The 13,756-nt window shown below is 46.5% G+C and overlaps 1 protein-coding gene across 1 annotated transcript in view; it reads left to right on the top strand.

Moving 5' to 3' along the window:
• Nucleotides 1–13,756, top strand: part of Zfhx3 (zinc finger homeobox 3) — a 246,422-nt gene that overhangs the window by 222,779 nt on the left and 9,887 nt on the right. Inside the window, exons 8-9 of the mRNA XM_023709185.1 lie at nt 9,012–9,114; nt 10,815–13,068. Of these exons, the coding sequence (XP_023564953.1) occupies nt 9,012–9,114; nt 10,815–13,068 (2,357 nt within the window). The remainder of the gene's footprint in view (nt 1–9,011; nt 9,115–10,814; nt 13,069–13,756) is intronic.

The raw sequence follows: 13,756 nt of genomic DNA, 5'->3' as shown, positions 1-13,756 counted from the left end.
TGTTTAATATAAGTCTAGCATAAGAACTGTAGATTTATAGCAACCTGCGTGACTGGTTTACATTAGACAGTAAAAAATTATTTTTACATCCTTAGAGATCTGCATAGCATGTAAATTATATTTCATATATCTGGTATCACATTTTCGCATAACAGCCATAGCAGGGTACATTTCAAGTGGTCGGTCTGGTGATCATTATGAATCTTCATTTGCCAACAGAGTCTTCAAGGGCAGGACATGACTACTATGTTTGTTTGGGAGCCAATCTCATTTCTGAGAATTACCCACTAACCAGCACCTTTGCAAGCATGATTCTCAACCTTTTTCAAGACTGATGAAAACAATACAACAGCCATTCGGGGCTGTTGTATACCTAGTAAAACTTAATAAGCATTGCTGTCGGCCCTCCATCAAGTATGCTGCAAATACAGAATTGCCCGTACAGTGCCAGGTGTCATAAGGATACATTCAGGGAGCTGGCTGACAAACCCCATTCTTGAGCCCCTTGCAACATAGCTATATAGGAGAAAGTCCTCCCTAGAAGGGCTGTGCTTGGTACGCCTTACAGAAAGTCCTGTTTCCTCCTCTTTCCACAGTAGGCAATGCAGATGCTTTCAGACATTGTGGGAAAGTATGCAACTTGTAGGGCGTGTGCTAGTTCTGAGAGGTCGGTTTGCCAGAAACAAGGAAAGTTAGTGGATTCTTAAAGCTGATCCTCACGAAAAATGTGGGAAATGTAACCACGTGGGTGTTTGCCTTTTAAAAGTGAAGAGCACTTCTCTGCACTTTCTTTACATGGGAAGATGGCTCTGTGGTGCTGAGTGTTGTGTTGGTTTTCCTAGTCATGACAATGATTTGCATTGTCCCGCGACGCTTTGCCGCTTCAGCCTCCAGTTCAGCAGAAAAAGAACAACTGATGCTAGAGGGGAGTTTGTGGCCATATCAGGTGAACTTGGAGTCCTATTGGAGGGCTGATGCCAGCATCCTTCCTCTGGAAAGTTTGGTGTTAAAATGGAATTCGCAGTGGTTTTACAACTAAGTGATTATAGTAAACCTGTGGTTAAATCGTGCTCCTTGTGGGTATTTGACTCTTAATTTTATTAGAAAATTGGCCCTTGGAAAGTGTTGGTTACACTTTCTGATAATTTACCTGCTTGTGCCCAGCCAAGAAGAGGAGGAAACTCTTAAAACACTCTGATGAGAAAGGCTTCTCAATAGGCCGGCCAAATAGCACAGTGGATTAAAGCACCTGTAAGCAGGCACAGGGACCAGGGGTTCTATCCCCGTGCCTGCTGTGCCAGCCCCACCTCCAGGGCTCGCTGAGATGGCAGTTGAAACTGGGCATGGTGGTGTGCTGTAATCCCAGCTCTTGGGAGGCTGTAAACAGGCACATCACTACAAGTCCAGTCTGTGTAGTGAGACCCTGAACACCCTGTAGACCTTCTCTAAAATAGAAAGATTTTCTGAGCCATTAAGGGGCAGCCAGTTTTCTGGTCACTCATCCTTCACGAAAAGAAAGTAGTGCCTGCTTCTCTCTCCAAATGACCAGAATAAATGGTAGTATGAGGAGTGAATCTGCCTTCCTACCCAGTGGGCTTGGCTGAGTTAGGTACTTTTGGCTGCAAAACAAGAAAAGCTGGCAAAATCTCCAGGATTGAGAATTCTTGGCAGACATGGGGTGTGTCCAGAGCATCTAAAGCTATAAATTCTGCTTTTTTTTTTTTTTTTTTTTTTTTGATCTTTTGAGTCCAAGGTCTCAGGATCTAGCTGAATTGGGTTTCAGTCCTTCTAAAAGTAAATTCCAACCTGATAAATAGAAATAGATTACTTTCTACACAATGTCTTCCCGTTCAGTTGTAAGTGGAGAACGTTTTGAGGAGGCTTCATTTAATAATACCTTATCAGACAGCTTTCAGGAACCTGCAGTGTCTAATATGTCTGTTGCTATGGTAACGGCTGCTTGCTTATGCTCTGCATCTCATATCTATGTCTTCCATGGGCCCCTTCCTTTTACTGATGAGGGGGCTTGAAAAATAGAATCCACCAAGAACAATTGCAGGGCTGGCCTTCCACTATGGAAACTGCAGCCACAGCACCTGGTTTTACTTGGCCTGCTGGAAACAGAGCTCCAAATGGCATCTTTGCACATGTCATAGGAAAGAAGGCAGTCTGTGAAGCTTAAAGGAGATGAGCTAAGTGCCCTCCCACACAGCTGGCTGTGATGACCCCAGGCCCCCATATCATCTTCATGTATGTAAGGCTCGTGATTATTTGCAGAGGAGACGGAGATTTCAAATTGCTGTAAGAGATGGGAGAAGCTGATCTCTGCTCTTACTTCCCCAGTCTTTCTGGGAAGAAAGTGTGAAAGCATGGGGCTCGTGTTTCTGGCCCCTAAAAGAGAATGAGAAGGACCACCTACCATGCATCTCAGTACTCTTAAATTATTCTAATTGATCACTGTCTTTCTAAGTGACAGGACATACCACCGGGATCCTGGATCATTAATATGGGGACATTTTCTTTGTTCCTTAATCACTTAACAAAATAGGACCTTCCAGTGGAGATGCGGATTAGCTGTGAGTCCAGGAACCCCTTTTGCTCTCTTTCCAGTTCCTGTTCCTTAGTTTTTGTACATGCGCAGGTTTCCTTGCTATGCCCCTGGCCCTGCCCTGCCTGTTCTGTGTCCCTCTTTGGGGAGCAGTAGTTTGCCTCCTGTGTTCAGTCAGTGTCTGTGGCTTTCTGTGCTCATGCGTGACTGTGCTGTATGAGTCCCTGGCTGGCCAACTGCCCCTCCTTCCCACCCCACAGGGACTCTTGGAGGGCCCTGGCCCTAGGGCTGTTCACACCCACCTGGGTATCAGCTCTTTCACTTTGTCTCCATCTCAGAGGAAAGTAATGAAAATAATCGGGCTTCATTAATTCCAAGCCCTGCGAGATGATAGCCATTTGGAGCCTGTTTGCCAATTAGATGGTCTAAATTAGAAGTGACCTTGGTATACTGCCACTGCTTGCCTCTGAGTCTAATGAAGCTTTTCTCTCCGATTCATTCTCTTCCTCAGCTCCCTTCTCTGTGTGTGTACACACACACGTATGTGCGTGTGTGTGTGTGTGTGTGCGTGCACGCGCATGCATGTGTTCTCTGTCCACCCCACCCCCATCTTCTCATTTTCAGTTTTTAAAATCTAGTTCTGGTTTTGACCATATGAATGATAGCACAGCCTGTAGATTTCTTTCTTGTGATTTTTTATGTATAAAAACAACTGCATAAATTCCACAGAAGCCTAATTAGAAAGAGGAGGGAAGGGACAAGTATGTCAATGGGTACAAAGTTACAGTTAGATAGGAGGGGTACATCCCTCTGTGTTCTATGGTACCATATGGTGATGACACAATATTGTGTATTTCAAAACATGCAGAAAGGATTTTTGGGGTTTCCCTACAAAGAAATATTTGAGGTAATTCACATGGTACTTACAGAAAGTATACATGTGTGGAAACATATGTGTGTACAATTATATATCAACTTAAAAATGAAAAAGTAAATTTTCATAAAGGAGATGACGCGGAGGGAGAATCTAGAACTTCCAGACCTGGAGGCCCAGGGCCCGGCCTGCACATGCTGAAGGTAGTAAAAGGGAGGCAGATCTCAAACTGTTGCCACGGGATGCCCTGGGTTGCAGGCTGCAGGGGCGCAGAACCAGCTGGTGGGCCGACAGCTGGCTAGGAACAGGGCAGGCACCTAGCACCAAGGCTGTCACCTGGAGAAGGTGGCTTCAGGATAATACTAGCCTGACTCCTCGGCCTTGGAAGGAGTGGACTTGTAACTTCATGCTTCAGTCTTTTTGTATAGAACCAGTACCTCATCCACAGGCTACGGGGCTTGGCTAGGTCTGTGCCTGAGTGGACTGTGCTTGAAGCTTCCCCTCTTTTTCCTCATCTGAGCTGCTTTGCTCTTTTAATTTTCCCTGAAAAAGCCTTGGCAAACCTACCTTCACTTGGAAGAGTGGGCCTTCACAAAGACGCCCTCCCTCGGGGGGCTGTGCCAAAGCGGAGGCATAAAGGGTCTCAAAGAAACCAGGCTCAACACTTTGTCTTAAAAAAAAAAGAAAAAGAAAGAAAAGAATCTCTGCTTTCCAGCACATGGACTTGTTGGCTGCACTGATCTAACCAGGCCGGCCTGTGTGAGCCTAGCCTTGAGAGATGAATTTACACAAATCAGCCCATAAAAAGTTGGAGTGTGATCCTGGCTGCACACGTTAAATTTGGATATTGCATGTCTGTGACCTGCGGAGTTGGGAGCGGGCTGGTGCTGTGCTCCTTCTAATTCTACTTCCTTCAAAAAAGAATAAATAGCAGTAGCCTCTCCCACATATCATGGGGGTGGGGGAGGACAGGAACCACATCTAAGACTCTGGGTGTCACGCGTGGGCTTGGGCTGTGGGGCCTATTCACCTCATAGACTCTTGAAAGGTAGGAAAATATAATCCAAAATAGTGATGAAACAAACTAGCAGGAGGTTGGAGCTAGGTATTTATAAGCCCATGGTTGCCTTTCAGTTGATTGAGGGTAAATTCATTTGAATCCATGGATGATTTCCCTCCGGGGAGCCTATGATTCTCTGAAATTGTCTGCAGTATTCTGTGTGTGAAAGCATTTTTCTAGGAGTTTGCAACTTTCATCAAATTTCCTAAGAGGTCTTTGACCTCAAAAGGTTATTCTGGGTGGTGAGCTTCTTGGGGGGCAGGGACCATCTCTTGCTTTCTGTATCTTACACGCATGCAGCACAAGATCTCTGTCCAATGTTTAGTAAATAGAGGTCAAATGAGTGGATGAGCAGAGTCACTTAAGTCCTTTTCAACACAGAGTTGATTTGAAGTGGCCCACACGTGAAGATTTTGAGCATCAGTGTAGGACTCCTTTGTTTCTATTCTTATATGTAAGAATTGCTTAAATTGGAAGAATTTCTCCTGTTACATGAGATCTGTTTACTTGGTGAGAACATGCTGGAAGCCCTGTTTCCAAATTTTCGGTACCCTGGCTCAACTGATGGTTTCTTCTTATGTTCCCATTACCTCTGCATACTTGGAAAATGATTGACATGGTTCAGAAAGGGTGGCAGGAAAACACATCATGTCTCCATCACCCTTTGCCCTCTAAGGCCAGTCTTTTTTTTTTTTTTTCTGTATTTTAGGGAAGGGTCTACAGGATGTTCAGTGTCTCACTACTAGATCAGACTCGTAGTGAGTCTCCTGTTTAAAGCCTCCCAAGAGTTGGGATTATAGGCATGTGCCACCACACCCAATCTTATTCACCATCTCAGTATGTCCCGGGGGCGGGGCCAGCATGGCAGATCCAGGGATTGAACCCCTGGCTCCTGTGCCTGCTTGCAGGTGCTTTAATCCACTGAGCTATTTAGCTGGCCCAGAGGCCAGTCTTAACACCTAAGTGTTGAAAAGTAATGCTACTGATTGAATTGTCTTAGCTAGAAGGACTTGTTAAATCTATTTTAATATACTCATGCCCACTATGAGTAGAGTGTGGGAGATATAACTACATGTGTCCAGTGTTTACAGTTAGACTGATTTTTAGGGTAATTATTCTGGTCTGTGGACAGTACAGTGTGTGGGTGTTGGAAATGATGATGTATTAGCCAAGCCTCAGTTTTCTGTTCGTCTTTGAGTCCAACACCTGGGGAAGTGGGTTGGGAAAATTTGGACAAATGGAGAAAAAGCAGGAAGAGAGCAGAAATGGCGTGTGTGTGCTGTCTGTATGGGGACACTGGAGGTGGGACTCAGTTATTTGGGGACCTCTGAAAGTAGGGACATTTAGGGTCATCCTGGTTATGCTGTAATCAGGGTTTGGCCTCGTTCTCCTCCTGAAAAGAAAATGCCATTACAGAATGCACTTAGCACAGTTGACGGAGTGGCTGTCCCATTTTCGTCTGGCCATCTGAGACTGTCTGAGACAATCTGAACCTCCCATGCAGCCTGGCCAGCTAGGATTAGAACACAAAGGCAGTGCCAAGGCAAGTGTTGAGGGGGACTCTGGCTTTGGACCTCTGTCCCATCTTCTGTGAGCTCTGTTGGTCAGGTTCCATGCAGTGCAGAGCTCTTTAGAAAAAAGCATGCATGCTTGGAGAGACAAGTTGGAGAAGCTGGTGGGTGAGAAAGGAATGGGCACAGCCCTGGGCACATTCGTGTCTGAAAGCGGCTGTGAGGCCCTCCGGTGGCCTGCGTAGCAGGGCAGTCTCCGCTGTCAGTCTCTGCTCAGACACACATGCAGATAGACCCAGCTGAATTTCTAGACCCTTAAGATTTCCTTTAAGGATGCTTCTTTTTTGCCTCCTAGGGATTTCTTTCCTGTTAAAATTTTATATACTGAACCTTTTTTTTTTTTTTTTTTTCTTCCAGTGAGAGGTTGGGCATACTATAGATGAGAAGAGGCAGGTAGATAAAAGTAGTTACTTAAACACATATGGGGCAAGACTTCCAGGTTTGGAGCCCAGATTAAGATGCAGAGGAGCATGCGAGGTTGATGATTATATTTCGGGGAGAGTTAATTGATGGAAGGTGAAGGCAGACAAAGAACCGCTGCTTACTGCCTTCTTGAATCCCAATCAGGAATTATGATTAAAGTCGCAGCGAGACAACAGAGGGCTGATGAATTGGTGTCTTTTTTTTTTTCCTTTTTTGCCGTCATTCACACTTGATTGACTTCAACCTTTCAAGTGCAAAAGTCTCTCTTTTCCATTATTATTCATAGCCATCTGAGTTTTTCTAATTAAAGTGTATGAAAACAATTACTGATCCGTCTTACTGAGTCTGTTAGAGGGGATGTCTGCCTTACTGTAATGCGTATAAAAAGCCCACAGTTTTCTATAATGATGTGCAGCTGAGGTGTTAGATAATTTTATTCTTTTTTACTCTGTAGGGCTTTTTTTTTATTTCTCCTGATTCATTTTTCATAATTCCTAAAGATCCCAGGAAAGGACTGATCCTGTAGCTACAACCGAGAAAGGAGGTTGAGGGGGAGTCTTTTTTCCTTTCCCTTTCTCCCCCTCTTAGCCCCAACCTCGTGCCCCCCCTTGGGCTGAAGACTATAAATTAATCGGTGACCTTTCACTTCTTGGATTCCCGCTGGACTCCCCCACCACACTGGTCAGAAATGCTTTCTATTAAAGAGAAAATAGATGGAATGAGTTTGGCAATCTTCACCTCATTCCTAACGACTCTTCAGCAGCTAGGCCCGACCAGCTGCAGAGAGCTTTGTGCGAGGGCGCAGGTGCCTGTGGGAGCCGGGCTGCGCCACCACTCCTGTTCCCCTGCCACACAGCTGCTCTCCGTAAACGTGTGGCTCCTCACTGCTCCTCTCTCAGGTGCCTGCTGCTTAATTTTTGTACGTCTTGGCATCTGAGTTTCTGAAAAAATTCTACTACCCTTAAATGTGAATGGGGAGTGACTTTTTAATGCCTATGCTTGTAGTTGCCTGGGTTTGCTCGTCTTGGCTGTCGCTGGTGATCTTGGTAAACACATCAGTGGCTGTTTTGAGCAATGCCAGGCTCTTGAAACTGTTAAAAATTAGCAGTGACTTAAAAATATATTTAATTTGAAATAAAGATTCGGATGTTCCAGTTAATGCAATGGAAAGTGAAAATGGTATTGCAGTAAAGTCACGTGTGGGAAAACTGTAGCCGCGCGTGGGCTGGCGCCATGTGGAAAGCACGGAGGCGAGTCCCACTCCTGCTCAGCACCCTCTGGGTCAGTCCATTCTTCAAACTGTCATCAAATTGGAGACAATTTCTAATTTGTGACTGTCACTGGTATCTAACCTTCCTACCTCATGGCAGACAAAGGGATATTGCTTTTATTTTTCTTTCTCTAGTGCTGGGGAATCCAACCCAGGAGCACTCTGTCACTGCGCAACATGGCTATTCCTCTTGATTTTGAGGCTGGGCCTCACCAAGTTGCCCAAGTGGGACTTGAACTTTGAATCTTCTTGCCTTGGCTTTCCTCGGTGCTGGGATTACAGGTGTGCACTGCTGCACCTGGCTAATCTCGTTCGTTTTAAACAACGATTGATCCTCGTATGGGATTATTGAGGGTTGCTCATCACCTTAAATGGAGAACGGTAACTGGTCAGGCAAGTGTCTGGCCATGCAGCAGAGAAGCCTAGAGAAAAGCCTGAGGACCTGAAATCAAGTTGAAGCTATTTGGATCCAGGGTAATTATGGAATTAATTTATTAGGGAATAATGGCTGTGGCCAAAGTGGGGCTGCCCCTCCGTCAGGCTGTGCAGGCCACCTTTGATGGCCGAACACTTGGCAGATGTTTCCTGTGCTGTATGCTACAGGCAGAGATGCCAGAGGAAATCTTGGCTTAGGGGAGTCACAGAAAAATGCTTGTTTGTGCTTGATATCAGCTTGTAAAGGGTTACAAAATGTTGTTTCTCCTGGAAAGGCTGCCAGAATGTCTGCATGTCCTTAGCCCTCCCTTTGTTCCCCTCTCTCCTTCTTACCCTTTTCTTCACTCTTACTCCCCTCCTCCTCTTGCCCGAATACATTTTGAAAACAGTACTACAATGCTCCCTGCTTCAAGATTACAGTGTACTTTACTAGGTATGATTTAATTAGGGCCCTTATTATGTTTTCAGCAGCTTAAGGTGGGCCTTTCAACTTATCTACCTAATTGGTTGCACAAGAAGTTTCACAGCCCATGACAAAACATTGTCAGTGATCAAAGTCAAAATTCTGCATAAAGGAAAAATATTAATAATAAGATTATTCTTCAAGTGTGCTCTGCTAATTATGTCCAGAATGTAACCGTAGAAACACTTTTGACTGATGTGAGCTTTGTCTAATAAACATAAATCTTCAGTGAGCTATGAAAAGTGACACCTCCAGCTTTACCCTGGTGAAGGCTAATTTTGCTTATTAAATAATTTTTAAACCCTTCCTATTTTGCGTCTTTCCTCTCCGCTTGACTCTCCTTGTCTCTCTGCCTTTTGTCCCTCAGGTGACCACCCCTGAGATGGTGATGCCCAGCAGCATGTTTCTCCCAGCAGCCGTTCCAGATCGAGATGGGAATCCCAATTTGGAAGAGGCAGGAAAGCAGCCTGGTTGGTGTCATCCATCTTGACTTGCTCAGATCAAAACAAGGTTCAGTCCCAGGCCAAAATTTTCATGGGGCAAGGGTCCAGAAATCCTTTATAATATTTGAAGCTGAATGTGACTGACTGAGAAAGAACGGTCACGGTGAACTTCCTACTCTGATTCTTGGCATTTGTTTGTATATTTTTATGGTAAGAAAAATCTGAGAATCAGTGGGTTGTGAGTACTGATTCATGTCTACTTCAGATCATATCATCAGGGAGTAACCAGTCAGTTCACCCATAGACCCCCCATGCTAGGCCATTAAATAGTTCACTGCAGAGGATTTAGTTATTAAGGACTTGTGGAAGATGTAGGCTGATTTGGGAGGGGGGCACCAGATTAATTGTCTTTCTCGGTGCTCCTTTGGCAGAGTTCATTACATCTTCTGGAGCTGCCTTAAAGCAAGCATAGAAGTGCATTTGCAGAAACCATTGTTGTTGACACATGGGCTGCAGATTATCATTGGCACTTAGTGGCTCCTAACTCCATGGATTGTTACACAATTTTGAAGCTGTCCTATGTCTTTTTACCTCTCACAGGCACCTGAGGCTTAAGTTAGGAAGAGTTCAACTGCACCACTAGCCAGCCTCTCCCTTGGGATTTTTTCACATTAGGCAGCAGACAGATGACCTGAAAAGAGTCAGGGCATTTATGAATTTGATGATCTCATTATAGAAAAACATTTTAATAAATTGTAGTAATTGGGCACATGAATGTTCACTTTTTTTTTTTTTTTTTTCTTTGAGACAGGGTCTCACTGTGTATTTCAGGCTGGCCTTGTGCTCACTTTTGTAGCCCCCTAGCTGGTCCCAAATTTGGAGTGATCCTCCTGTTGCAACCTCCCTAGTGCTGGGATTACAGGCATGCCCTACCATGCCTGCTTTCAGTGGCTGGCTCGGTGTGGGGCTGGCACAGCATGCTGTACTGGGGATTGAACCCAGGTCTCTGCACTTGCTAGGCAGGTGCTTAGACCACTAAGCTATTGCCTAGTATCAAAATTTTTATATTATAGTAGACAATAGTTTTTCTCAATCTTCCTATAAATAAGGGCAGCATTAAATTTCAGATCTGCTGAACCAAAACATAAGAAGGGAACCCCAAAAAGTCAAGCAAATAAATACTATTTAAAAAAAATAAATACTATTTAATGTATTTGGCACAGGGTCTTACTACGCAGCTTGGACTCATAGTGAATGTCCTGTTTTTAGCATCCCCAGTGCTAGGATTATAGGTGGAATTACAGGCATGTGCCACCATGCCCGGACACAGTTACAGGCTCATTGTACCCCAGGGGCAGGGCTGGCATGACATGTGGTGCCAGGGATCAAACCCTGGTCCCTGCGCTTGCCTAAGCAGGTGCTTAGTCCGCTGAGCTATCTCATTGACCCTAAAAATGTAAATACTATTTAGAAGACTGTGAGATCTGATCTAACACAGTCCTGATAAGAATCAAAACATTTTTTGTCCATTCTATATTCATCTTTGGTAGTGTGTACCTTGATTATAATGTGTACTATACTGACATGGTGGAGAGATTTTGTGGTTCAGGTTGAAAACTTCTGTGTTCATGAAGTCCGGCTAGGTGGATGGCTCAGGGTATCATCCTGGAAACAAAGCCTTCTTTATCTCTGGGCTTGATTTTTTTTTATTTTTTTATTTTTTACAGAAACCTCAGAGGATCTGGGAAAAACACTCTTGCCGTCTGCAAGCACAGAGCACGGTGGAGATTTAAAACCCTCTTCTGCTGATCCAGGCTCTGTAAGAGAAGACTCAGGCTTTCTCTGCTGGAAAAAGGGGTGCAACCAGGTTTTCAAAACTTCTGCTGCTCTTCAGACTCATTTTAATGAGGTGCATGCCAAGAGGCCTCAGCTGCCTGTGTCAGATCGCCATGTGTACAAGTACCGCTGTAACCAGTGCAGCCTGGCGTTCAAGACAATTGAGAAGTTGCAGCTCCATTCTCAGTACCATGTGATCAGAGCTGCCACCATGTGCTGTCTCTGTCAGCGTAGTTTCCGAACTTTCCAGGCTCTGAAAAAACACCTCGAGACAAGCCACCTGGAGCTGAGTGAGGCTGACATCCAGCAACTTTATGGTGGCCTTCTGGCCAACGGGGACCTGCTGGCCATGGGAGATCCCACCCTGGCTGAAGACCATACCATAATTGTGGAAGAAGACAAGGAGGAGGAAAGTGACTTGGAAGACAAACAAAGCCCAACAGGCAGTGACTCTGGGTCAGTACAAGAGGATTCAGGCTCAGAGCCCAAGAGAGCTCTACCTTTCAGAAAAGGCCCCAACTTTACCATGGAAAAGTTTCTAGACCCTTCTCGCCCTTACAAGTGTACTGTCTGTAAGGAGTCTTTCACGCAGAAGAATATCCTGCTCGTGCACTACAATTCTGTCTCCCACCTACATAAGTTAAAAAGAGCCCTTCAGGAATCTGCAACTGGTCAGCCAGAGCCCACCAGCAGCCCAGACAATAAACCTTTCAAGTGTAATACTTGTAATGTGGCCTATAGCCAGAGCTCAACTCTGGAGATCCACATGAGGTCTGTGTTGCACCAAACCAAAGCCAGGGCAGCCAAGCTGGAAGCTGCAAGTGGAAGCAGCAATGGGCCTGGGAACAGTAGCGGTGTCTCCCTGAGCTCCTCCATACCAAGTCCTGTGAGTACCAGTGGCAGTAACACCTTGACCACCACCAATCCAAGCAGTGCTGGCATCGCACCAAGCTCCAGTTTACTGAGCCAAGTGCCCACTGACAGCGTTGGGTTGCCGCCTCTAGGGAACCCTATTGGTGCCAGCATTGCTTCTCCTTCAGAGCCCAAGGAGACCAATCGGAAGAAGCTGGCAGATATGATTGCATCCAGGCAGCAGCAGCAACAGCAGCAGCAGCAGCAGCAACAACAACAGCAGCAGCAGCAACAGCAGCAGCAGCAGCAAGCACAGACACTGGCCCAGGCTCAGGCTCAAGTTCAGGCTCACTTACAGCAGGAGCTGCAGCAGCAGGCCGCCCTTATCCAGTCGCAGCTCTTTAACCCCACCCTCCTTCCTCACTTCCCCATGACCACTGAGACACTGCTGCAACTGCAGCAGCAGCAGCACCTTCTCTTCCCTTTCTATATCCCCAGTGCTGAGTTCCAGCTCAACCCTGAGGTGAGCTTGCCAGTGACCAGCGGGGCACTGACACTGACAGGGACTGGCCCGGGCCTCCTGGAAGATCTGAAGGCTCAGGTTCAGATCCCGCAGCAGAGTCACCAACAGATCCTGCAGCAGCAGCAGCAGCAGCAGCAGCAACAGCAGCAGCAGCAGCAACAACAACAGCAGCAGCAGCAGCAGCAGCAACAGCAGCAAAGTCAACTCACTCTGTCCCAGAGCCACTCTGCTCTCCTTCAGCCAAGCCAGCACTCAGAGAAGAAAAACAAATTGGTCATTAAAGAGAAGGAAAAAGAAAGCCAGAGAGAGAGGGAGGGTGTGGAGGGGGGAGAGGGCAACACGGGTCCGAAGGAATTGTTGCCAGACACCTTGAAGGCCAAAGAAAAGAAGGAGCTGGCACCAGGGGGTGGTTCTGAGCCATCTATGCTTCCTCCGCGCATTGCCTCAGACGCCAGGGGGAATGCCACCAAGGCCTTGCTGGAGAACTTTGGCTTTGAGCTGGTCATTCAGTACAATGAGAACAAGCAGAAGGTGCAGAAGAAGAATGGGAAGACGGAACAGGGAGAGAACCTGGAGAAGCTTGAGTGCGACTCCTGTGGCAAGCTGTTTTCCAACATCTTGATCTTGAAGAGTCATCAGGAGCACGTGCATCAGAATTACTTTCCCTTTAAACAGCTCGAGAGGTTTGCCAAGCAGTACCGAGAGCACTATGACAAACTCTACCCCTTACGGCCCCAGACCCCAGAGCCCCCGCCCCCGCCCCCGCCCCCACCCCCGCTGCACCTTCTCCCTGGAGCAGCTCTTTTGTCTGCTGTCCTGCAGCACCCTCCAAGCGCTACTTAAAACAGTGGTACTTCCATTTCCCACTGTGATCTCATGGGAAAACGTGGGAATGTTATAAATAAATATATGAAAGTTATACATACATGGAAGTTATATTTTATTTATTTATTTGCGGTGCCAGGGATCGCACTCAGAGCCTTGCGCTTGCCAAGCAGGCGCTTAAGCCGCCGAGCTATCTCCCCAGCCTGGAAAGCGGTGTATTCTTGTACATTAAAGCAACGACAAGAGCAGGGACTGGGGTTCAATGCCGGGCACCACCTGCGCCGCTTGCCTCACCCCCGCCGCCGCCCCGCCGACTGAGCCGGCCACTGAGCGGGCGTGTGGCCCGCGCCTGTGATGCCGTGCTGGGGAGGCTGAAGACAGGAGGATCACTACGAGTACGAGCCGCGTAGTGAGACCCTGCACCGAATACGGAAAGTAAAAAAAGAAAGCAATGACAGCAGCAACCACAAAGCTGATTTAAAAGTGAGCTAAGAACTTCAGTAGAGGGGCTGGCGAGATGGCTGTGTGGTCTAAAGCACCTACTTAGAACAAGCTTAGCAAAGCCCAGGGACAGCCCTGCCCCCAGGTGGGCTGAGCTGGCCACACACACACACACACACACACACACAGAGA

The sequence above is a fragment of the Octodon degus genome, unplaced genomic scaffold, assembly GCF_000260255.1.
Source record: "Octodon degus isolate 3935 unplaced genomic scaffold, OctDeg1.0 scaffold00011, whole genome shotgun sequence".
In the NCBI taxonomy this organism is placed as follows: domain Eukaryota; kingdom Metazoa; phylum Chordata; class Mammalia; order Rodentia; family Octodontidae; genus Octodon; species Octodon degus.
Note: the sequence above shows the minus strand (reverse complement) of the source record. Positions and strands in the feature narration are given on the sequence as shown.